The sequence below is a fragment of the Chrysemys picta genome, chromosome 19 (assembly GCF_011386835.1).
Source record: "Chrysemys picta bellii isolate R12L10 chromosome 19, ASM1138683v2, whole genome shotgun sequence".
Lineage (NCBI taxonomy): Eukaryota > Metazoa > Chordata > Testudines > Emydidae > Chrysemys > Chrysemys picta.
The window spans coordinates 24,446,093-24,471,671 of record NC_088809.1 but is presented as its reverse complement, the minus strand read 5'-3'; the positions used below and the strand labels follow the sequence as shown (position 1 = coordinate 24,471,671).

Genomic DNA, 25,579 nt, shown 5'->3' with positions numbered 1-25,579 from the left:
CTACGATGTGAGAAGAAGTGGCACTTGGGGTCTTATGCTGGGCGTCTGCACCACAGGCCAAGTTCTAGGAGACAGAGCTGGCTTCCCATAGGCAGAGCAGCCGCGATACCCACGGTTACCTTCGCCCAACCCTGTCCATTATACCCCCGATGCCAAACTTTACCTGTTCAGGCTGAGCTTTTTCGGTGACTGCTCTTGCATGAAAGTGGATTGTGTGTGTGCATGTGTACATGTATGTACGTGTGTATATGTACATATATATGTGTGCACATGTATGTACATATGTGTATGTGTGCTTGTGATTTTCTGAATATTCCAGCTCCCCAGGCCATACTCCCCAGCCTCAGTGAGTGGCCCACACTAGCCAGCCTCTGTCCCCAATTCCAATACCTCTTAGCCTAGGGGGAGGTGCACTGGGCTGAGAGCCAGGAGTTCAAGACAGAACAAGGAGCAATGGTCTCAGGTTGCAGTGGGGGAGGTTTAGGTTGGATATTAGGAAACACTGTTTCACTAGGAGGGTGGTGAAGCACTGGAATGGGTTACCTAGGGACAGGGCCGGCTTTAGCAAGAGCGTGGCCCGATTCCTGGGGGTGGGGCTTGCTGCAAGCCCCACCCCCAGGAATCGAGCCACGCTCCGGCCGGGGTAGCCAGGCTTGGGAATCGAGCCGCGCCGTAGGGGACGGGCCGGACCCAAGCGGAGCCGAGCCGCAGGGGCTGGGCCGGAGCCGAGCCGCGGGGGCCAGGCCGGACCCGAGCCACGCCGCGCCAAGCCACGGGAGCCAGGCCGGACCCGAGCCGCGCCGCACTGCTGGGGCCGGGCTGGACCCGAAAGGCGGGGGCCGGGCCTGAGCCAAGCCGCGGGGTCCAGGCCCGAGCCGAGCCGGACCTGAGCCACGGGGTCCGGGCCGGGCCAGACCCGAGCCAAGGGGGCCAGGCTGGACCCAAGCCGGGCCGCGGGGGCCGGGCTGGAGCTGAGCCGGGCTGGAGCCGCTGGGGCCGGCACGCTCGGCCGGAACTGGGGCCAGACTGGGCCTTGCCTCCCCGGAGCCCTTCTCGCGCCCCCCTGCCACCCCAGCATACCTAGTGCTGCCTGCCCGCCCCTGCTTCTTTTCAGACTCCCCGCGAACCTCTGATTCGTGGGAAGCAGGGGAGGGGGAGGAGCAGGGGCGGAGCATTCAGGGGAGGAGAGGAGGGGGAAGTGAGCTGGGGGGCATGGAGAGCTGTGGCGCGGGGCCCTCTTAGCGCGGGGCCCAATTCAGCCGAATCGACTGAATCGGCCTAAAGCCGGCCCTGCCTAGGGAGGTGGTGGAATCTCCTTCCTTTTTTAAGGTCAGGCTTGACAAAGCCCTGGCTGGGATGATTTTAGGGTGACCAGATGTCCTGATTTTATAGGGACAGTCCTGATATTTGGGGCTTTTTTTAATTCGGACTCCTATTACTCCCCACCCCTGCCCCGATTTTCTCACTTGCTATCTTGTCACCCTAGATGATTTAGTTGGGGATTGGTCCTGCGTTGAGCAGGGGGTTGGACTAGATGACCTCCTGAGGTTCCTTCCAACCCTGATATTCTATGATTCTAAGTCTCACCCCGTTTGCTGACTGGTGGTGATACTTCTGTGCCCTGCGCTCCCTTATTCCTGAGAAAAGACTCCTGGGATAGAACACAAGTCCCTAGTAGGGCAGACTCAAGTCTCATCCACTTAGCCACATTCTCTCTCAGAAGTAATGTGCCAAGTCCATGTGCTTGGTTATTGCTCTCTGACCACTAGACAACATTCCCCTCCCAGAGCCAAGAACAAAATCCACAAATCCTGGCTCACTGTGTTCCACTGCTGTCAAGGAAACGGTTGTGTAACTCACTGGCAAGCGCCTACCCTCTAGTCAGTGGATGGTATACATAGAGGATAACAAACTAGTCCTTTAGCTCAAATGGCAGAGGGCTGTGCTGTGGATATGACTATCCTCAACCCAGCTTGAGGGGTCAGTACAGTTCCACAAAATGGAATTTCTGTTTGGGTTTGGTTTGGTTGGTTGGTCGGTTGTTTTTTTGTTCTGTTTTTGCGTGCAACAAACTAAAATAAAGGAACATTATTAAGGATGCATAGTCAAGCAGTCAGAAGTTATGGAATATCAGAATGAAAGGTTATCTATGCAACTTTATTCGGCCCCCTTGTACGTTATGCTGCATTCTTTTATTACATGATCACATACTAATTTTTGCACATTTTTGGCCTCATTCAGTGCTCAGGGTGCCTTGTGCTCAGGAACGAGGCAGCCGTTCAATATCTTTTCATCTTAGAATCATAGAATCATAGAATATCAGGGTTGGAGGGGACCTCAGGAGGTCATCTAGTCCAATCCCCTGCTCAAAGCAGGACCAATTCCCAACTAAATCATCCCAGACAGGGCTTTGTCAAGCCGGGCCTTAAAAACCTCTAAGAAAGGAGATTCCACCACCTCCCTAGGGAACCCATTCCAGTGCTTCTCCACCCTCCTAGTGAAAAAGTTTTTTCCTAATATCCAACCTAAACCTCCCCCACTGCAACTTGAGACCATTAATCCTTGTTCTGTCATCTGAGAACTGAGAACAGTCTAGACCAGGGATCGGCAACGTTTGGCACGCGGCTCGCCAGGGAAAGCACCCTGGCGGGCCGGGCCAGTTTATTTACCTGCTGACGCAGCAAGTTCAGCTAATCGCGGCCCCCACTGGCTGCGGTTCCCCGTCCCAGGCCAATGGGGGCAGTGCCGCTTCCCGCCGCCCCCATTGGCCCAGGACGGCGATCGGCTGAACCTGCCGCGTCAGGAGGTAAATAAACTGGCCCGGCCCGCCAGGGTGCTTACCCTGGCGAGCCGCGTGCCAAACGTTGCCGACCCCTGTTTAGATCCATCCTCTTTGGAACCCCCTTTCAGGTAGTTGAAAGCAGCTATCAAATCCCCCCTCATTCTTCTCTTCTGCAGACTAAATAATCCAGTTCCTTCAGCCACTCCTCATGTGCTCCAGCCCCCTAATCATTTTTGTTGCCCTCCGCTGGACTCTTTCCAATTTTTCCACATCTTTCTTGTAGTGTGGAGCCCAAAACTGGACACAGTACTCCAGATGAGGCCTCACCAATGCCGAATAGAGGGGAATGATCACGTTCCTTGATCTGCTAGCAATGCTTCTACTTCTACAGCCCAAAATGCCATTAGCCTTCTTGGCAACAAGGGCACACTGTTGACTCATATCCAGCTTCTTGTCCACTGTAACCCCTAGGTCCTTTTCTACAGAACTGCTACCTAGCCACTCGGTCCCTAGTCTGTAGCAGTGCATCCTTCCATCCTAAGTGCAGGACTCTGCACTTGTCCTTGTTGAACCTCATCAGATTTCTTTTGGCTCAATCCTCTAATTTGTCTAGGTCCCTCTGTATCCTATCCCTACCTTCCAGTGTACCTACCACTCCTCCCAGTTTAGTGTCATCTGCAAACTTGCTGAGTGTGCAGTCCTCGCCATCCTCCAGATCATTAATGAAGATATTGAACAAAACCGGCCCCAGGACCGACCCTTGGGGACTCTGCTTGATACCGGCTGCCAACTAGACATGGAGCCCTTGATCACTTGAGCCTGATGATCTAGCCAGCTTTCTATCCACCTTAGAGTCCATTCATCCAGACCATAGTTCTTTAACTTGCTGGCAAGAATACTGTGGGAGACCATATCAAAAGCTTTGCTAAAGTCAAGGAATAACACATCCACTGCTTTCCCCTCATCCACAGAGCCAGTTATCTCCTCACAGAAAGCAATTAGATTAGTCAGGCATGACTTGCCCTTGGTGAATCCATGTTGACGGTTCCTGATCACTTTCCTCTCCTCAAAGTGCTTCAAAATTGATCTTCATCATTTAAGGTGTGGCCCAGCGCCTTATTTACTGTCCACTATTCAAAACCTGCACCAAAAACAGAATTACTAATTTCTAATGGGCTTTTCTGTGGTGCTCATCACTACAGTACCTGAGCGCTTCAGAACACCTTGGGAGGTAGGGAGACGGTGTTATTCTCATGTTACACTTGGGGAACTAAAGCACAGCTAGATTAAAGGCAAAAGTATTAATTAATTTGGGTGTCCAACTTGAGATGCCTAGCACCGGAATTTGACCGAACCCTTTTATGTATAGCACTTTAGGCCAGAACAAGCGGTTACAATAGCTTCGCACAGCTCCTGTTGAATTCAGCTGCAGCTGTGGGTGTTCAGCACTTCTGCAACTCAAACCCAAGTGTCTCACGCTGGGCACCCAGAAAACAAGGAACAAACAATTAATGACCAACTGTGACACTGCATCCTACAGGAACTCTGTGGCTTAACCATGAGACCATCCTTTCTCTTCCTGCAGACCCCTGCCCCATGCACTACACACCTTCTAACTTCTGCAACAAATGAGGTTCTACAGATAAGAGACTCCTTCACTGCACCACCCTGATTCATCCCAGAGCACTCTCCATCCTGCGTAGTGAATGAGGCAGGGGTCCTCTGGAAAACAAGTATGTAATCATACCATTAAAGACTGTATTGGAATGCATATGCCCAAGGGGGCCAAATTAAGGTTGCATGGACAACTTTAATTCTTGCAGTATTGTAGCTGTGTTGGTCCCAGGACAAGGTGGCTGAAGTAATATCTTTTATTGGACCAACTTCTGAATTAGACCAAATAGTTAAAGTTTGACAAAGTTATAAGCAACTGAAAATCTGGTTTTATATCAGAAAGAGTCAGGAGACCCTAGTGCTCGGCATCACTTAACTGTTCTGAAAGTAATTCCGGGATTCTAACATATTCTCCTAGTTACAGGCTTCCTGTAGGGTTTGCACCAGTTTCAACAAAGAGCTGGCTAGCTGAAGGGTTCCCACTGCTGTAATAAAGAAGGGATACCAGCTCTGAGTGGCTTGCAGAAGGCTGAGCTTTCGGTAGGGGTGCCTGTTGAGCTGTAGCTTGTCCTGCTGTGGTTGGCTGGTCATGTGTCAGACTGGAAGGTGTCATTAACCACAGGAGCTGCAGAGGGTTATTTTGCAGGGACTGTCGAAGAATGCTCAGCAATTCCTGGTAACTAGGAAGTTACTCGCTGGCTGACTAAATGTGGCTCTCATTACAGAATGGAATGAAGTAAAAACAACAGCCTATGAATCAGTGATAGTGTTTGATTACCAGACACAGCTGTGGCTCACCAGGTAGTGTCACAAAGCCCTGCAGAGTGGACACGCCCTGTTACTGCTCCAAAGAAACTACACTGCTATTTGTGTCATTTGTTCCATTGTCTTTGGTTTTAGTCTCACTTCCCTGCTCACCACTCCTCTCTCCTCCATTTTGCTCTGGCTCCTTCCTCTTCTCTCTCTCTCTCTGGGGTGGGCTCAGGGGCAGGGGCGGCTCCAGGCACCAGCGCATCAAGCGCGTGGGGCGGCAAGCCGCGGGGAGCAGCCTGCTGGTCGCTGTGAGGGTGGCAGTCAAGCTGCCTTCAGCGGCATGCCCGCGGGAGGTCCGCCGGTCCCGCGGCTTCGGCGGCAATTTGGCGGCGGGTACGCCGAAGGTGCGGGACTGGCAGACCTCCCGCAGGCGCGCCGCCGAAGGCTGCCTCATTGCCTCACTGCCGTCCTTGGGGTTGCAAAATACATAAAGCTGCCCCTGCTCAGGGGCAACAGATTCCTCCTAAAAGTGGGGGGCCCACATAGCCATGCCTCCTCTGTGGCCCCACCCCGCTCCTCCTCTTCCCCTGAGGCCCTGCCCCCTGGCCAAGCCAGAAGCCAGAGCTGGGCTGGGGAGTCTGGGCCCATCCACCTGCCCGGGGTGGTGGGGCCTGAGAGCAGCCCTACCCGTGTCCCTGCCCTGCGGGCCCCCCGCCCAGGGCAGGTGTAGGGTCCATGGCTCCCCACAGCTGTTACCCCGACCTGGCTCTGCTTCCCGGCCTAGCCAGGGGGCAGGGCCTTGAGGGCTTTAGAGCCACAGACAGGCCATGGTAAGAGCTATGGACCCTCCATCTGCCCTGGACAAGGAGCCTGGGGGGTGGGGACATGGGCTGGGGGTTGCTCTTGGTCCCCTCCCCCCACCCTGGGCAGGTGGAGGGTCTTCAGCTCCCCACAGCTGCCCAGGCTCCCCAGGCTGCTCTTACCTGGGCCGGGCTCCAGCTTCCGGCCTGGCAGGGGGCTGGGCCTGTGGTGAAACGTGGGAAGGGCCATGGCCTGTTGGCCCCTTTCCCTGCATTTGTTGCCCCTGGGTGGCTCCCATCCTCCTGACCTTGCAGAAGTTCCTGCTAACCATGGGAACACATCAGAGCCCCTCCTTTGTAACAAGAGCCCATGGAGTCACTGGAAACTGACATGTTACAAGTGTCATCTGTTCATCACCCTGACCCACATCAGATGCTGGGGTCATCTCTTCCCAGAGCTGTTGTGGGTGTGTCATGCCCTCCTCACTTGGGGTCAGGATGGAATAAAAGGTGTTAGCATTAAGGACAAAAGATGGAGTCGGTTCTGGGGCCGGTTTTGTTCAACATCTTTATTAATGATCTGGAGAATGGGATGGATTGCACCCTCAGCAAGTTCGCAGATGACACTAAACTGGGGGGAGAGGTAGATAAGCTGGAGGTTACGGATAGGGTCCAGAGTGACCTAGACAAATTGGAGGATTGGGCCAAAAGAAATCTGATGAGATTCAACAAGGACAAGTGCAGAGTCCTGCACTTAGGATGGAAGAATCCCATGCACGGCTACAGACTGGGGACCAACTGGCTAAGCGACAGTTCTACAGAAAAGGACCTTGGGATTACGGTGGATGAGAAGCTGCATATAAATCAGCAGTGTGCCCTTGTTGCCAAGAAGGTCAACGCCATATTGGGCTGCATTAGTAGGAGCGTTGCCAGCAGATTGAGGGAAGTGATTATCCCCCTCTATTCGGCACTGGTGAGGCCACACCTGGAGTATTGTGTCCAGTTTTGGGCACCCACAGAACTACAGACTACAGAAGGGATGTGGACAAATTGAAGAGAGTCCAGCAGAGGGCAACAAAAATTATTAGGGGATTGGGGCACATGACATACGAGGAGAGGCTGAGGGAACTGGGATTATTTAGTCTGCAGAAGAGAAGAATGAGGGGGGATTTGAGAGCAGCCTTCAACTACCTGAAGGGGAGTTCCAAAGAGGATGGAGCTCGGCTGTTCTCAGTGGTGGCAGATGACAGAACAAGGAGCAATGGTCTCAAGTTGCAGTGGGGGAGGTCTAGGTTGGATATTAGGAAACACTATTTCACTAGGAGGGTGGTGAAGCACTGGAATGGGTTACCTAGGGAGGTGGTGGAATCTCCATCCTTAGAGGTTTTTAAGGTCCAGCTTGACAATGTCCTAGCTGGGATGATTTAGTTGGTGTTGGTCCTGCTTTGAGCATGGAGTTGGACTAGATGACCTCCTGAGGTCTCTTCCAACCCTAATCTTCTATGATTCTATAAAGGAGGTCTATTTAAGTATATTAGGAACAAAAGGAATCCTGACAATGGCATTGGTCCATTGCTAGAGGGAAATGGCAGAATTATCAAAAATTATACCATAAAGGCAGAAGTGTTCAATAAATATATCTGTTCTGTATTTGGGAAGAAAACTGATGATGTAGTCATATCACATGATAACACTCTTTCCATTCCACTAGTATTAGGGGTACCATATTTCAGCAAGCAAAAAAGAGGACGGGAGGAGCCCCGCCCTAGCCCCGCCCCCGTCCTGCCCTAGCCCCGCTCCTGCCCCTCCCACTTCCCCCCTCAGAACCCCCAACCCTCCCCCCCGCTCCTTGTCCCCTGACTGCCCCCTCCTGGGACCCCTGCCCCTAACTGCCCCCCAGGACTCCACCCCCTACCTACCTAAGCCTCCCTGCCTCTTGTCCCCTGACTGCCCCCTCCTGAGACCCTCCCCCCATCCTAACTGGCCCCCTAGGACCCTACCCCCACCTGTACCCTGACTGCCCCAACCCTTATCCACACCCCCACCCCCAGACAGACCCCTGGGACTCCCACGCCCCATCCAACCACTCCCCACCCCCTGACAGCCCCCCCCAGAACTCCCGACCCATCTAAACCCCTCTGCTCCCTGTCCCCTGACTGCTCCGATCCCTCTCACCACTCCTGCCCCCTGACAGCCCCGCCCCCAGAACTCCCAACCGCCCCCCCCGCTCCTTGTCCCCTGACTACCCCTTCCGGGAACCCCTGCTCCTAACTGCCCTCCAGGACCCCACCCCCTACCTAAGCCTCCCTGTTCCTTGTCCCCTAACTGCCCCCTCCTAAGACGCCCCCCAACTGCCCCCCAGGACCCTACCCCCTACCTGCCCAAAACCTTATCCACACTCCCCCCAGAAAGCCCCCCCCGAACTCCCGACCCCCCCTGTCTCTTGACTGCCCCATCCAAAACCTCCCTGCCCCTTCTCCGACTCCCTGCCCCCTTGTTGTTGGCCTTCACCTAACGTCTCTGTGAACTTGCTCAGGAACGGCCGGAGCCGTTTGTCCCAGCAGTGGAGGAGGAGCAGGGGAGGAGCTCCAGACTGCCGGAGGGATCTGCGAATGCAGGGAGGGAGGGAGGCAGGGAGTGATCTCTGCTGCAGGGGAGGCGGAGGAGGGGTCTCTCTGGCTGTCGGAGCCCCATGTAAGTGGTACCATCCGGCCGGCTGCTCTGTTAGCCGCGCGCACTCTGCATGGGGGGGGGGAGGGGGAAGTCCGGACATTTACAAATTCCCCCTGGACGCTATTTTTAGCTCAAAAAGCCGGACATGTCCGGGGAATCCGGACGAATGGTAACCCTAACTAGTATCTTAGGAGGATTTTAAACAGAAGCCACTAAAGTTGGACATTTTTAAATCAACAGGTCCAGATAACTTGCATCCAAGAGTTTTAAAAGAGCTGGCTGAGGAGCTTGCTTGATCACTAATGTTGATTTTCCATAAGTCTCAGAACACTGGATAAGTTCCAGAAGACTGGAAGAAAGCTAATGTTGTACTAATATTTCAAAAGGGTAAATGATGACCTGGGTATAGGCCTGTTAGGCTTACGTTCATCCCAGGCCAGATAATGGAGCAGGCGATATGGGATTTGATTAGAGTAATGTAAAAGAGAATAATGTAATTAATGCCAATTAACATGGGTTTATGGCAGTAGCTCTCAACATTTCCAGACTACTGTACCCCTTGCAGGAGTCTGATTTGTTTTGCCTCACTTAAGAACTACTTGCTTACTAAATCAGACATAAAAATACAAAAGTGTCACAGGATGCTATGACTGACAAATTGCATACCTACTCATTTTGACCATATAATTATAAGATAAATCGACTGGAATATCAATATTGTACTTACATTTCAGTGTATAGTATACAGAGCAGCATAAACAAGTCATAGACTGTATGAAATTTTAGTTTGTACCGACTTTGCTAGTGGTTTTTGCATAGCCTGTTCTAAAACTAGGCAAATACCTAGATGAGTTGATGTACCCCCAGAAGACCTCTGTGTATCCCCAGGTTTATGGAAAATAGATCCTGTCACACTAACTAAATATCTTTTTTGATGAGATTACAAGTTTAGATGATGAAGGTAATAATGTTGATATGATATAGTTAGACTTCTGTAAGGCATTTGACCTGGTACTGCATGACATTTTGATTAAAAAACTACAAAGATGCAAGACTAAAATGGCACACATTAAATGAATTAAAAGCTGGCTAACTAATAAGTCTCAAAGTGTAATTGTAAATGGGGAATCATCATTGAACGGTGTGTTTCTAGTGCAATCCTGCAGGGATCTTTCTTGGCCCTAGGCTATTTAACATTTTTATTAACGACCTCGAAGAAAACATAAAATCATCATGGATAAAGTTTGCAGATGAGACAATGATTGAGGGCATGGTAAATAATGAAGAGGACAGGTTTCTGACACACAGCAATCTGGATCACATGGTAAGCTTGGCCCAAGCCAACAATGTGCATTTTAATACGGCTAAATGTAAATGGATACATCTAGGGACAAAGAATGTCATTCACACTTACATCATGGGAGAGTCTGTCCTGGGAAGCAGGGACTCTGAAAAAGATCTGGAGGCCATGGGGGATAATCATCTGAACATGAGCTCCCAGTGTGCAGTGGTGGCCAAAAGGGCTAATGTGATCCTGGGATGCATAAACAAGGGAATCTCAAATAGGAGTGAGAGGTGATTTTACCTCTGTATTTGACACTGATGTGACTACTGCTGGAAACCTGTGTCCTGTTGTGATGTCCACAATTCAAGATGGATGTTGATAAATTGAAGAGGGTCCAGAGAAGAGACATGAGAATGGTTAAAGGATTAGAAAGTGCTTTATAGTGATCGACTCAAGGAGCTCAATCTATTTAATTTAACAAAGAGAAGGTTAAGGGGTGACTTGATCACATTCTGTAAGTACCTACATGGGGAACAAGTATTTAATAATGGGCTCTTCAAAATAGCAGAGAAAGGTGTGACATGATCCAATGGCTGGAAGTTGAAGCTCCACAAATTCAGACTGGAAATAAGGCTTACATTCTTAAGTGAGACTAATTAACCATTAGAACAATTTACCTGGGTCGTGGTGGATTTTCTATCTCTGACAAATTTTAAATCAAGATGGGATGTTTTTCTCAAAGATCTGTTCTAGGAACAATTGTGGGGCAGTTCTTCGGCCCGTGTTATACAGGAGGCCAGACTAGATGATCACAATGATCCCGTCTGGCCTTGAAATCTATTAACTATGAACCTGCCTCGCTCAGGCTAGAAGGGAACTTGGGAGAGAACTGGACGAGGCAGCTGCAGGAAGTGGGATTACAGAGAAGCCAGGGAGGGTGGAATCCTTCTCTCTGCTGCATGTGGCAGGTGCAGAGGTGCTGGAGATCTACAGTATGCCCCAGTGGGGGTGGGAGAGGACTGCAAGACAAAGCCATTCAGCAGTGCCCAGTATACTGTGATCCTGGCCAGAACGTCACTCAGGAAAGGCACGGTCTCTTCACTAGAGGCTGGCTGCCACATGAGCCCCTGGAGCATGTCAAAGATGCACAAGTGTTGCCATCTCTTGTGATTTTATGGTGAGTCTTGTGATGTTTGATGTTGTGACTGAAGCACCAGATCCTGGAGTCCTGTGATTATGGGAGAATTTCAGCTTTCATTTTTAAAAAGTGATTTCCTAGTCCCCTGGTTGCAGAGAAAAGCTGGAAAACGGGCTCCCCCAAGTCCAGCAGGTAAACAGAGACCCCCAACTTACAATTTTTTAAAACTCTAATGATTTGGGGGGCCTGCCTTTGTTATTTTGGAGCTCAGGGGGCTGGCAAATCTGCAGGCCTATGTAATAAAGCTAAATCATGTGAAATGAAACGATTAACAGATGGACTAATCAGTGGCCATATTATCTGAGGTATAACTGATAACAAGGTGACCAGGCTATAACCATGGCAGGTGGCTGGGGCCAGGAAATAAAGATCATACTCCAGTGTGTGGCACCCTTATTCCCTCCTAAGCCAGGGGTCAGCGAGCCCTGAGTGCGCTACATGGGGACAGCACCATTCAGTGAGGAGACGACCTTGCTGCCCCCACAGCCAGCAGCAAATGGGGAAGCAGCTCTCCTCAGGGCCATGTGTCCCCTGACACAACCTCCCTCAGCTCGTCACTCACCTAGACCCGGGGTGCGGCGGAAGGCCTGTCAGTAGAGGTGTTGGGGCCACAATGGACCTGAGGACGGGGCTGGCATAGCAGACCTCACTGCAACTGGGTGTTATGATCCCCAGCCTGGGCAGACAGACTCGCACTAGCTCTGCCAGGGCCCAGAGCTCAGACCCAGGGCTCAGGCCAGCTTGGACCAGGTGGCTAGCCGAAGCTGCTGCCAGCGCTGCAAAGACCATGCTGCTCTTTTTAATGCACTAGCTCAAGCTCATGGTGTGGGCTGGGAGCCTCACTCCCATCTGCAATGCACTGAGACCTCAAGGGTGGCCCCAGCCTGACCCCTGCTACCCCCAAGGGGATGATCCTTCATTTCCCCAGTAGCCTGGCTGCTGCCTCACCCGGCAAGCCCTGTGCCCCAGTCTTCCTCAGCAGAGTCCCACTGCCCATTCCAGACTCCTACGTTCTCAGGCCAAAAGGGTCACTGTGACAATCGAACCTGACCTGCTATATAACACAGGCCGGAGACGTGCTCCACAGTCATTCCCAGAGCACAGCTTTGAGAAATACAGCCCGTCTTCACTGAAAAATGGTCAGTACCTCAGATTACACCAGGGGATTACAGTGGACAAGAAACTGGATATGAGTCAGCAGTGTGCCCTCATTGCCAAGAAGGCTAACGGCATATTGGGCTGCATTAGTAGGAGCATTGCCAGCAGATGGAGGGACGTGATTATTCCCCTCTATTTGGTACTGGTGATGCCACATCTGGAGTATTGTGTCCAGTTTTGGGCCCCACACTACAGAAGGGATGTGGACAAATTGGAGAGAGTCCAGCGGAGGGCAACGAAAATGATTAGGGGGCTGGAGCACGTGATTTACAAGGAGAGGCTGAGGGAACTGGGATTATTTAGTCTGCAGAAGAGAAGAGTGCGGGGGGATTTTAGAGCAGCCTTCAACTACCTGAAGGGGGTTCCAAAGAGGATGGAGCTCGGCTGTTCTCAGTGGTGGCAGATGACAGAACAAGGAGCAATGGTCTTAAGTTGCAGTGGGGGAGGTCTAGGCTGGATATTAGGAAACACTTTTTCACTAGGAGGGTGGTGAAGCACTGGAATGGGTTCCCTAGGGAGGTGGTGGAATCTCCATCCTTAGAGGTTTTTAAGGTCCAGTTTGACAAAGCCCTGGCTGGGATGATTTAGTTGGTGTTGGTCCTGATTTGAACAGGGAGTTGGACTAGATGACCTCCTGAGGTCTCTTCCAACTCTAATCTTCTATGATTCTATGAATCCACCACAATCCCTGATAAACTGTCCCAATCAGCAACCAGGCCCAGGCCCAGCAACTGGGGAGGTGGCAGAGTGTGTGGGAAGAACAGGCTAGGAGTGGGGTGCGGCTCTGGAGGGGGGATGTTGGGTGTGTGGGGAGCACAGACTGAGGGCAGGGAGGGGTTCTGGAGAGGGGGATGTGGGATGTGTGGGGGAAACAGGCTTAGGGTGGGCTCTGGAGGGGGGGACATGGGTGTGAGGGGAGCACAGGCCAGGAGTGGGGTGGGGCTCTAGAGGGGGAATGTTGGGGGGGGGGGGAGCACAGGCCAGGGCGGGGCTCTGGAGGGGGGGACATGGGTGTGAGGGGAGCACAGGCCAGGAGTGGGGTGGGGCTCTAGAGGGGGGATGTTGGGGGGGTGTGGGGAGCACAGGCCAGGGCGGGGCTCTGGAGGGGGGACATGGGGTGTGTGGGGAGCACAAGCCGGGGGTGCAGTTCTGGGGGGGGGTCGTGGGGTGTGTGGGGAGCACAAGCTGGGGGTGGAGTTCTTGAAGAAGGGACCTGGGGTGTGTGGGGAGCACAGGTTTGGGGTGGGGTTCCAGAGGAGGGTTGTGGGGGAGGGGGTGTGGAGCACAGGCTGGGAATTGGGTGGGGCTCTGGAGGGGGGACGTGGGATGTATGGGGAGCACTGGCCGGGGTGGGTAGTTCAAGACAAGTGTTGCTACTGTAACAGGCCTGCACCCCTGATGTTGGAGCCCCCCATCCATCCCCTGCCCCATACCCCATAGCTGCCTACAGCACCCGGAATGAGCTGCTGTGAGGCGTGGGCCACGCTCAGCCCGCGTTCGTTCGACGGGGAAACGAGACACGGCACAGCAGGGCTTGGAGCAGCTGCAGTTTAATGTAGAAAATCGCACTCATTTATTAACATTTCACATCAGCAGGAAGATCACAGCCTGGCCCCCAGTCTGCGGAAGGGGGCTCCCATGTCACTCTGGGGCACAACCCCCTTCCAGCACTCTCCTGGCATCCCAGCGCCCCTGCTCGCACCGCCCGTCCTCCTCCTGGCACGCCCAGCCCCCAGAGCCACTCTGCTGTCATCAGCGGAGCTCTGCCCCATGCTCCAGCTCTCGGGGCAGCCTATGGGTCTCCACTGGGGAAGCAAATCAGCCACACCTACGGGGGCCCCTTCCCAGAGGCGAGCCCTGGAGCTGCCTGGTCTAGGCTGTATAATTGGGAGCCAGCATCAGGCCACAGGATGTGCCCGGTGCCTGGTTGGGTGCCTGCTGCAGTGGCTCTTCTGCTCCCCAGGGACGGCAGCCCACAGGAGCTGTAGCCAGCTGATTACTGGGCAGCCTCCAGGCTGTTCCCGTTGCAGTGGTCAGGGTGCAGCTCCCCTGTTCCAGTCTCAGCCGGAGATGGGCGGCAGCCGGCTCCCAGAGAGGGTGTGTGCCACCAGAGGAAGCACCTTTCCTTTCTGCTCTTGCTCAACCTGCCTGGCTCTGCTCCCACCTCCCAAACCGGTTTGTCCAGCTGGGCCACTGACATTGTCCCCAGCACTGCCCCTCCTGCGGGTGCCGCTGACACAGAAATCACAGGTGCAGCTAAACAAATACAGGCCTGAGAATGGGTCAAAGCAGAAACACAGGGCAGGGGTGGGCCGGCGGGAAACAGCTCCCTGCTCAGCAGCCCAGCCCCTCAGGGTGGGCCCTCTGAACCAAGCACTGTCTGATGGATATTAAGAGCAGGCCAGAGCCCTGTCTCCACTCGGAGCGTTGGCCACTATGGCTCTATAGGTACAGCCACGGGGGCAAACCCCCCAGGGGAGCTGCAGCTTGTCCCAGCAAGCGTGCTGTAGCCAATACAGCTTATCCTGGCTCCCTGAGAGAAACAAGCGATGCTGGTTTTCCTGCGCCTTCTCTGCAACTTTTGCCAGCACAGAAATGTGGTACACATCACACCCCTGCGTGACACTGCGCTACCAGCAGAAGTTTCTAGTGTAGACCTGGCCAGAGCCACCAAGAGCGAGTGAGACAGAGACACGCACTGAACGACACCACAGAAACTCAGAGACACACCCAGAGACCCAGCCACGGAGACATGACGCACACCCAGCCAGAGACACTGACAGACACGTGGACACACAAAGGGGCCCTGTTGCAGTTTCACTCTAATAAGGCAGTCTCAGACTGCAAGCTGTGCAAGGGCCCGTCCGAAATGCCAGCACCTGCTGGAGACCCGAGTTCTGGTGCTGGAAGGAGGCCTAGAGGCCCCCACCCTTCCCTCAGGCGCTGCAGGGGAGGAGTGGCAATACCTGGGCCTCGCTGCAGCTTTCCTTCCTCTGCAGGGGCTGGGCTGGGAGGACCTGCCCTGCCCCAGCGTCATCTCTCTGTCCCCCTGAAGCATGGCGCTGCCAGAGCAGTCAGGGACGGTTTTAATCTATTCTCCATTTTAACTCGGATTAAAGAACCAGCTGAAATCCCAAGGGAAACAGAGAAGCACCTGCAAACTCTCTTACTACCCTGCCCCCCACCCCGCCCCCCTCCCCCAGCTCCCCTCCTGCGAGGGGGCTGGCTGACAACGCCGGGAGATGCCCAGCAGAGCCCCGACCAGCAGCCAGGTCCAAGCCCAGGCTGGCTTCGCTCGGTGACCTTGGGGAATGCCAGGAGCTCTCTGGCACTGGCACAAACAAGCTGCAGTGGCAGATTCTTAGCACTGGGGCCTGTGCAGCCGCTCACCAGCTGCACCTGTCAGCCAGGGATCTGCTGAGGGCGTGTCTGAGCAGCCAGCCAGCCCTGGCACCGTGAGCTTCTGCTCTCAGGAGGCCGAGCCGCTCTGCCAAGGGCCCCGCTCACGGAAAGGCCACGGTCTTCTCCTTAGGGAAGCTCCTTGCCAGCTTCTGTCTGTGTTCAGCCATCAGGTCCAGGGCCACAGGGGGGAGAGCTGGGCTCAGGCAGAGGCACAAGGTACAAGCAGAGCAGTGGGCAGGATCTGGACAGGATGGCAGCTCCTTGATTGTCTTGTTGGGGTGGGCGGGGTGGCCCCCAGGGTGGGGGAGGCACAGAGCACGCACGGTCCCTAGACGTAGTTGCTGGCCGGCACCGAGCGAGCAGCCGTGTACTTGGCAGAGTAGGGTTTCTCATTCCGGGGGGGGCAGCTGCAGCAGAGCAGGGCCCCCCCAATGAGCAGGAGAGCAGATGCAGCCCAGCCGATGTACAGGGAGGCCCCCAGCTCTCTCTTCTGCGCCTCGGTGACCATAGGGTTGTAGAAATCCCGGATGATGTTGTTGGCTGACCAGGAGACGGGAATGAGGATCATGATGCCAGCAATGATGAAGATGATTCCAGAGACGATCATGACTTTGGCTTTGGCAGAAGCGTCCTCCACGCAGTTGGTGCATTTCCCTCCAATGATGGCCAGGAGGAGGCCGAGCACGGCCAGCACGATGGCGATCACCACCAAGGCACGAGCCGCCTGCAGGTCCTGGGGCAGCGCCAGCATGGAGTCGTAGACCTTGCACTGCATCTGGCCCGTGCTCTGCACCACGCAGTTCATCCACAGCCCCTCCCAGATGATCTGAGCCACCACAATGTTGTTCCCGATGAAGGCCGTCACCCTCCACATGGGGAGCCCACAGCACAGGATGGTGCCCAGCCAGCCAATGACAGAGAGGGCAATGCCCAGCACCTGAAGCCCCATAGAAGCCATCACTCCCTGCTCTCTGCCTCGCACAAGCCCAGACAGAGCTGACTGGTGTCCCTGGAAGCGGAGGTGCAATGCTCCACGGCTGGACCATTCGGAGAAGTTATATGCCTCTGCAGTGGGTGGAGTTTCATCCCCCTTGCTCCATCCACTTTGCACAGACAGAATGTGTAAAACCAGTTCCCCAAGATTCCTGGGCTCTGCATTCTCACCACAGCAGTGATGCTCCAGGACAGATTACAGAGGGACCAACTCTCACACCCTGCCATGGAGGCTGCTCCCAGGGGCGCACAGCTGGGCTGCCTTACACCTACCACCATTTGTCCTAATTTAGGATTTTCCCCATCTTTGCTAAAGTTCCATCTGGAAAGAGCCCCCCAGGGAATGGGCGGGGGGGGGGGGGGGAAGCAGGCTCTGCAGGTGGAGGGGAGGAAGCTTGCAGAGAGGGTCTAAGTCAATGGTTCTCAAACTTTAGTACTGATGACCCCTTTCACATAGCAATCCTCTGCATGCGACCCCCCCTTAAACATTACAAACATTTTTTTATATATTTAACACCATTATAAATGCTGGAGGCAAAGTGGGGTTTGGGGTGGAGGCTGACAGCTTGTGACCTCCCATGTAATAACCTCGTGACCCCCTGAGGGGTCCTGACCCCCAGTTTGAGAACCCCTGGTCTAAGGAGTCTGGGCTCTATTCCCAGCTCTGCCATTGACCCACTGTGTGATTTTGGCCATGTCGTGCCTCAGTTTCCGCCCCCTGTCGAATGGCGTTCTCAAGGGTCACTGCTGTGATAGGGTTGGGCTCTCCACAGCTGTCACGGACTACCTTCTGGGCCCCTCCCCACTGGGCAGCACAGCCCACTGTGGTGTGCACTGCTGGGAGCCTGTCACCTCATCCCGCCCAATCCCAGGAGGCAGAGCACAAGCTGCTGCCCTCGTTTGTACCAAAACTGGTTGTTGACAGCATCCAGGTATGAATCAGGCCTCAGGGATGTGGTGTCCCCAGTGTGTCTGGCCCCGCCAATCACTGAGAGCCCCAAACCGGTCTGAGCTGCTGGCTGTTGCAGGATTGCCAGAGAGGAAGGGCGGGGGCAGGTCCCTGTGAACAAGCACTGCACACAAGAGCTTTCTGTGGACTGTCAACACACAGCATCCCTCCCTCCCTCCTCCCCAGCACAGCAGTGTCACACAGGCGCCTGCAGCCACCACACCGCCATGCTGTCCCAATCACTGACTCAGCCCAGAATGCGGCTGGGAGGCCACTCCTCAACATCCCTGCCCAGAGAGAGGCTGGGGGAGGAACAGACAGACTGGGGCAGGGAGTGGTGCAGACCTGCCTTTTGCCCTGGGGCAGCTGGGGCTGATAGCTGGGCTGTGGCAATCCCTCAGGTCTGCACGCAGCTAGCACCACCCATGGGCCCGGTACACCTGGCTGAGAAACCCTTGCTATCAGGGCAAAGGCGCAGGAGGGGTGTTGGGGAGCCCAAGACAGATCTACTTCCCCACCCCACCCCAGGTCCCAATGGGTCCATGTCATGGGGTGCGCTCATTGGGAGCACAGCTAGTTACTGCTGACTCACGGCCTTAGCTTGGGCTGGGACACAAGTGGGATCTTACGTTGCTTCCGAAAGGAAATCCACTGCCGGAGAGACAGCTGGGCCCCAAGCTTCACAGCCCTGCAGAGCCACCAGCTGGCAATGGAGAGGTCACAGGCACTTGGGAGGATAGAAGACAATGGAGAAATGGTCTCTTGCCCGTAAATCTCTATCCATCCCCAGACAAACCCCTCTAGCTATCTAGGCATTTCTGCACACCCATTGCTGTGGTTTCGAGGCAGCCACGACCGCTGCCCAGACCCAGCGAGTGAAAATGGGCAGTTCCTGGAGAATGCCAGGAGCAGGGTCCTGAACCCCTGGTCCTTCCCAGAGAGCAGCACGACACCAGCCCAGACACACAGCCAGTGGCCACTTGTGACAAGTATCTGATCCAGAAATCAGAGCCTATCAGAGTCACTGAGGAGATCCTCCCCCATCCCCCTAGTCTGCACCTCACCATCCGGGAGGGAGTGTCTGGGAATGGCAGAACAACAGGACCCAGTGCCCCAGATCCCTGAATTCAGCCTAGCGAACAATGGGGATCACAGATGCTGCAGGAAAACAGCAGAGTAACCTTGTGAGGAAGCCTCGGACTCCTGCAGTGTGGGAGGAGACCCCAAGGGACAAACTGTGTGCTCCAGCTTCTCCTCATGGCCCAAGGCTAGGGCAGTGTGACAGCATGGAGACCAGAGACGTATCTAGACAACCAAACAAAAGCCCAACAGTTAAATCACCTTGGTTATTGTCACCTCCACTGTGATCCTTCCACAGCCACAGTCCTCCTGATGCTCCCCTTACGTCACCACCTGGATACAGATGACTCACCTGGATACAGGTGACTGACATGCATCTAGGGAGTCAGGAGCAGCAGGCACAGACTATCAAGAGGAACTCTTATAAGCAGAGCAAGGGCATATCACCCTCTTTAGTAGCTTAGTGGAAAATTCACAATAGTATAAGCCTAGAGAGCATAAGTTCTAATACCTGGTCATCCACGGATGGCTGTTAATATTGCTGGACACTTCACTACCCTTATTAGGCACCGTACTGCTGCCTTGGGGGCAACTATCACTGATGTGTTTCACAGATAAGGTACCTGAGAAAAAGATCACTTCAGGGACAGCTTGGAACAGAACCCAGGCCTCGAACACAACAGGGGAAGAAGGCACGTTCATGTTGCCACTCAGAAGGTCTGTACCAGTACAGGAGTTTCTGTAACCCACACTAACCCAGTCTGGCTCTGTGTCAGCCCCTAGTGACTAGACGACATAAAGAGGTTTATGAATGCAACTGCTTCCACGCGAAGGCAGCTCAAGCGATAAAGGCTCCTGCTTGTACACGCAGACAGTTAGGGGTCAGTCAGCCAGATGACCCAGACAAAGGCAGTGCTGCAATTGACTATGTTGTCTGTGCCATGTACTGCCTCCTTGGTAAGAACATGGGAGGATGCCAGGCTTGTAAAACTAACCTCGCTCTTTCTTAAGAGAACTATTTACAGAGCTGCTGCAACTAGCACGCTAGCCATGTGCATGCAGACAAGTTCCATGCAGGCGGCTACACTCGCTGTAGCCAGGAGACCACTGTGGGCACCCACCGGCTCACATATGTGCTAATAGCCGGCTCTTCTGGTCCATCAGGTGCTCCTGTAAGCGAGGTGGAACCTGGGTTATAGAACTGAACGTTAGATGTTCAAACTCTGTGGATTTCCCATATAGTGGTGAAAAAATATGCATAAATAAACCTGCAGAAATTGTTGCATTAGTGTAACACTTCTGTACTTAGAAGTGAATTTGGATGTTTTCTTAATACATGTTTTGCTGTTGCATTCTTAGTGTTTGTATTGTGGCTAATGGGAGCTGCACTTTAAGAATAGGGTGGGGCACTTTATTGTAGACTGGTTGAGAAGGACAGCAGTGTGTGGGAGATTTTACCTGTTTGTCTGGAAAGGGGAGATGGGGCCTGTGTGAGCTCCAAAAAGGTCAGAACTTACTTTTCCTGAGAACAGTCTCATTCATGCAGATAAGTGCTCATGGGGGACTAATGGCCTCACGCCATTGCTAATGAGCTACAGAGCCCGTCTGAATCCTGCCCTGCTCAGCAATGTTAAACCTTGTTCCCATGTAATGGCTGTTTGGTGACCTCCCCGTGAGGTGAGTTTGGTGAGTCCTAGTTCCTGCCCCTAGACCACAAACTCACTATTTTACGCTAGGGGTGGGAGTCTCAAAGGGGACTCGGGTGCTTAACTGTCACTCTCCAGGCACCTCTCTGTCAGGGCGTCAAACCGGTACTGACCCTGAACCCCAGCCTTGTCCTACCTCCTGGTCCTGAACCAGAACTGAACTGAAAAAACTGTGGGTTCCCAGTTAAAATAAAAGGTCTGCGTTTGTAACGTTGACAGACCCCGCTCGTCAGGATCGAACCTGGGACCTCATTGCGTGAGCCTCTACTGCATGAGCTAAAAGCCACCTGGGCCTTAGCTAAGGCTGTAGCACACCCATTAATCTCTCGCTCAGTGCCACTAGAGAGGACAGAGCACCACACCCAGGAGGTGTGTGGGTTACACATTTTTTTAGCTCACTATTAAAAAAAAATGTGATCTTATTTTCATTATAAAACAAGACAACAAAACAGGAGCAGCGGAAGCTCCTAAGAGTGGGGGGGCCACCGGTGCCCAAACTATGGTCCTGCCCCCCCGTGCCAGCCCTTCCCCTGATGCCCCACCCTCATGCCGCCCCTCACACCCAAGACCCCATCCCTTGCTCATTCCTCTCTGCCCCCTCTTCCCCATCTCCTCTTATGGCCAGTAAAAAGTGGGAGGGCACTTTTAAAAGTGATGGGGCCATGGCCCCCTTATTCTGGCACCCCTCCAACAAAATACCACATTGGCACCTGTTCGCTACCAGAAAGAGCTGCCACAGTCCGAGGAGGAGAATGAGAACAGGAGGGCAGCCCATGCGAGCAGACAGGGAGGGGAAACTGCACCGCACGAGGCAGCCGGGGCCCCATGGTCTCTGAGATTCCTCTCTGGGCAGAAAAGAGGTGAGATGCTCCCTGGTCTCAGAAGTAACAATAACTCTTCAAGCCCAAGGGAACCGTAATGGCTTCCCAACCAGGGCTCCCCCCATGGCCCATGAGCAGCTCCTCCCTCCAGCTGCCCCACTGCAGGCCCCAAATTCAAATGTATCCTCCTCCCTCCCCCAAGGTCCAATGTGATAGAGCAAATGCTAGAAGATGTTCGCTCAAACAAGTTGCTCATAAAAAATAGTCATGTTTATTTGACAACCCAAAAACACTAGTATCAGGGGGTAGCCGTGTTAGTCTGTATCTACAAAAACAACAAGGAGTCTGTTAGTCTTTAAGGTGTCACCAGACTCCTTGTTGTTTCAAAAACACTAGGAAAACTCATGGAAAGCTAACGTTAAACAATAAATAAATGTTCAAAAATTGAAACAGTTTCCATTTTAAGCTTCAATTCTCTTTTTTTTAATTTACTTCCACTAAGATTGAAATTTGATTTGTGCCAGTAACTGAGCGGAGGGGTGTGTGTGTGTGTCTTGAACCAGAACTGAATCCAAATACACTGAATGCAACTGAACCTGACACTGAACTGAACCAAAATCAACACCGGTTCCAGGTCCTGTGGCCTGGATCTACACACCTAAGTCCCTTGGAGGGACTCAGCCTGGCCTACTGGCTAGCTTAGGCAACGTGGCTTGCTGGATTTTGTGACTCCCATTCCTAGGCACCCCATGCACTGGGGGGGAGCCTGGGTGCCTAACTCAGCATTGTGAATACCAGCAGGCAGCACGGTGCCCAAACGTTAGGTGCTGCAGTGTCTACGTGCCCTTTGTGAATCTCAACCTAGACCTTTAGCTCTTTGGGGCAGCTGGTCCTCTAGCATGAGCTCATGCAGCAGGGACCAAAAGCATGTTCCTCGCGGTACATGTGGAAGAGCGGCCAACACTGTATATGCTGCCAAAGCGGGGTATGCAAATGTCAGAAGACAGGCCAAAACCACATTTTTAATCTCAGGATTTTGGGGGTCTGCATCATGATTTTCTTTTTAAAAAGGAAAAATTACAATAAATGCTCACATACTCCATCGTCCATGACTTATTCCTTAGTCAGGATCAGGTTAATGTTTAAAGAACCTCGCTAAAGATTCTGGCTTGCTGGCTGCAGAGCCCTCTTCCTCTGAGTACACTAAAAAGGGTGTCCAAATTTCTAAATACCTTTCTTCTTTTCAGTGCTTCTCTCATGTACATACTGGGTATGAAAGCTTTTCCGTTACAAGGACTGTCCATATGTTCCTTTACCCCAATTCCATAGGAGGAGAAGTCATATTTTTCCAATAACATGCATTACAAAATCTTGCAGCTAACAATAAAAAAGAAATTAATTTGTGGTTCTGTTCAAAATGTAGCTCCTTTACTGGAGCATTAAGTCAGCAGTTCGGGGGACCCTCTAGGAAGCATTTTGTCATAAGATGAATCTCTTTAATAATTTCCTCCCAAAACCTTCTAATTCTGGGACACACACAACCAACACATGCACAAGTATGTCCCCCCTTCCCCACAACCCCTCCAGCACAGCGCCTCTCTAGTAGCAAAAATAGGATGGATCTGAACTGCCATCTTCACAGTTATGATTTTTGGGCATAGTGATGAAAAAATGATGGAGCTTGTTATAACAATGATGCTATAGACAGCCACACAGGCAAGAATCCTAACTCAGGTCTAAGCCTTTGAACATGTCAAACAGCAGGTGCTCTTTCTGTGTCACACTGAGGATGCAGGATGAATAAAGCTAACTAGCCAGGCTGAACCACAAACTCTTGCAAGGTTGTGAAGTATCTTCCTCTTTTACCTCCTCTTCTATTTTAGATGCTTTATGCTTATAGAATCGTAGAATCATAAAAGATTAGGATTGGAAGAGACCTCAGGAGGTCATCTAGTCCAACCCCCTGCTCAAAGCAGGACCAATCCATTTGTACTAGAGAGCTATAGTAGATCAAACTATATATTGGATACACCAGGGGTGCTAGAACAATTTTTATAGTGGGGGTGCTGATGACGGAAACCATGGAAACCATGTATTTGGTGTTTGTTATTACTACTTCATGCCAGGGGGAGCAACAGCTCCCCCAGCACCACTGGGATACACTATTTTTTTTCTCTTACTTAATTGGCCTCTCGGAGTTGGTAAGACAACTCCCACCTGTTTATGCTCTCTGCATGTGTGTATATATATATCTCCTCAATATTTATTCCACTCTGTATGCATCCGAAGAAGTGAGCTGTAGTCCACGAAAGCTTATGCTCTAATAAATTTGTTAGTCTCTAAGGTGCCACAAGTACTCCTGTTCTTTTTACTATTAGACGGTATAACAGGCTAGGAACGAAGGTGTTCCGGTGCCTAACTCCTAGGTGCCCTGCCACCCAGTGGAATTTGCAGCCCCAAGTAGGCACGCACAGTTGGACCCACAAGGGGAATTAGGTGCCCAACTGCCACTTTAGGTGCCTAAATCCAATTTTTAGATCCTCAAAATCCTGGCTAAGAAGCTGCCTAACACTTTAGGCACCTGAAACCCCCAGGACCTAGAGCCACAAATGCCAAATCCCTAAGCGTCTACATGTCTGCCACTAGACCCGTACAGTGTCTGGACGCCTCTCTCCTGCCCAAGCCCCAGCGTGAGCCACAGAGCATGGGGGAGAGGGGCAGTCCTCCATACGTCGCATCCATGGAGCCCATCCCGCAGACATGCTCAGAGGCTGCCTACCGAATCGGGCCCATGCAGACTCTGGACGGTGCCTACCTTATAACTTTTAGCCCAGTGGTTAGAGCCCTCACCTGGGACATGAGAGACTCAGCTTCAATCCCCACTCTGCCAGGGGGCGGGGGGAAAGGATTTGAACAGGGGCCTCCCACCTCCCAAACGAGTGCTGTAATCACTGACCTACAGGATGCTTTGATTGAGGGAAGACAAAGGATCACTCAATCTCTTCTGTGGGAGCTGTTCCACTTTGGATAAATACAGACAGTCATAGGGCCAGAGAGAGGCTGAGCCTATAAGCCTCCGTGGGAGGTGGGAGGCCCAGGTCCAGTCCCCCTGCTTCAATGACTCTTCAATTATTTATCCAAACTGGAGCAGCTTCACCAGCAGACTAGCCCACAGTCCTGTGGTTAGCACCCACTCCTGGGAATCCTGTTCAAATCCTTTCTCCCCTCTTGCAGAGGGGGACTTGAACCTGGGTCTCCCACCTCCCAGCTGAGTGTTCTAGTCACTGAGCAAAAAGTTACCAGGCAGGTGGTTCTTCCTCCAGCTCTTTCTTGAGGCAGGCGCCTAGCTCATTCTGACAAGGAATGATGGAGGGCATGTCTACACTGCAATAAAAGCCCCGCGGCACGACCACAGCTGACTCGGGTCCGCAGGGCTTGGGCTCTGGGGCCTTAAAATAGCAGGAGGGAGGTGTGGACTCTGACTGGAGACCAGGTTCTGAAGCCCTGGGGGGAGGGTCTTGGAGCCCAGGCTCCAGTCTGAGTCCGAATGTCTCCACTGCAATTTTTAGCTCTGCAACCAGAGCCCTGTGACCCCAAGTCAGCTGACCTGGCCTTTGAGACTCGGTGCCATGGGTGTGTTATTACAGCCTAGACATACCCTTAGACACCTACGCGACCGGACTCCAGCAGAGGGGTTCCCGGCTATGGATCACAAGTAGAGATAGGCACCACGCTGCAGCCTGGACTTAGGTACCAAACTCCGAGGGAGGGGCGGGGCTTAGGAAACATCCATCGCATCGCCATCTCCCATTGGCTAACACTGGCAGCTCCCCGCCCAGCGTCCTGGCTTTGGTGACTCGCATTCTGAGGTGCCTCTCACTCCCCGTGCCTTCTAGAGGGAGCCTTGGTGCCTAGCCCAGGCTTTGTGGGGCGCAGCAGTTTGTTCCTGTGATCTTCTAAATGCCGAAATGCTGAGTGTTGCAACGCCCCAGTCATATTGGGGATCCAGGCCTGGGACCTAACCCCCAGCTGGGAATGCCGCTAGGCGGCAGGACACCTAAATGTCAGGCACTACAATGCCTGTGTGGATCTAGGCCCTGAAGGGCTTAGTGTGAGAAGGGGGCTACCGGAAGCAGGCTGGCTCCTGGGCTCCCCCCGCCCCAGCAGAGGGGCTGCAAGGCCAGGGGAAGAGTGCCAGGAGCAGGAGAGTCAGGCAAAGAAGCTCTGGGCCTAGGTAAAGGTAGTTATTGGAGCTGTGCTGAGTTGCTTTATTTGGGGGTTACATGTCAGTGCGACCCACAAACGGGGCCCTGAAGAAAGGGCCTGCGCGGACCCTGGTGCTCACACCCGCCCTCTGCAAGAAAG

General features: G+C 53.1%; 2 protein-coding genes across 9 annotated transcripts in view; both read right to left on the bottom strand.

Moving 5' to 3' along the window:
* The window catches only part of LOC101952512 (claudin-4-like), a 37,368-nt gene that overhangs the window by 3,490 nt on the left and 8,299 nt on the right, over positions 1-25,579 (bottom strand). For 2 of the 8 annotated variants that reach the window (XM_065572741.1, XM_065572740.1), the window contains one exon: positions 18,237-18,912. The exons of 2 other annotated variants lie outside the window; for them this stretch is intronic. The gene's annotated coding sequence lies outside the window, so the exon portion shown is untranslated. 4 more of the 8 variants (XM_065572742.1, XM_065572743.1, XM_042845725.2 and 1 more) reach the window with 4 other exon arrangements.
* LOC101952250 (claudin-4-like) lies at positions 13,798-17,551 on the bottom strand. The gene has a single exon (XM_005278857.4). The coding sequence runs from the start codon at positions 16,621-16,623 to the stop codon at positions 15,994-15,996; it is 630 nt and encodes a 209-aa protein (XP_005278914.1). The 5' UTR covers positions 16,624-17,551; the 3' UTR covers positions 13,798-15,993.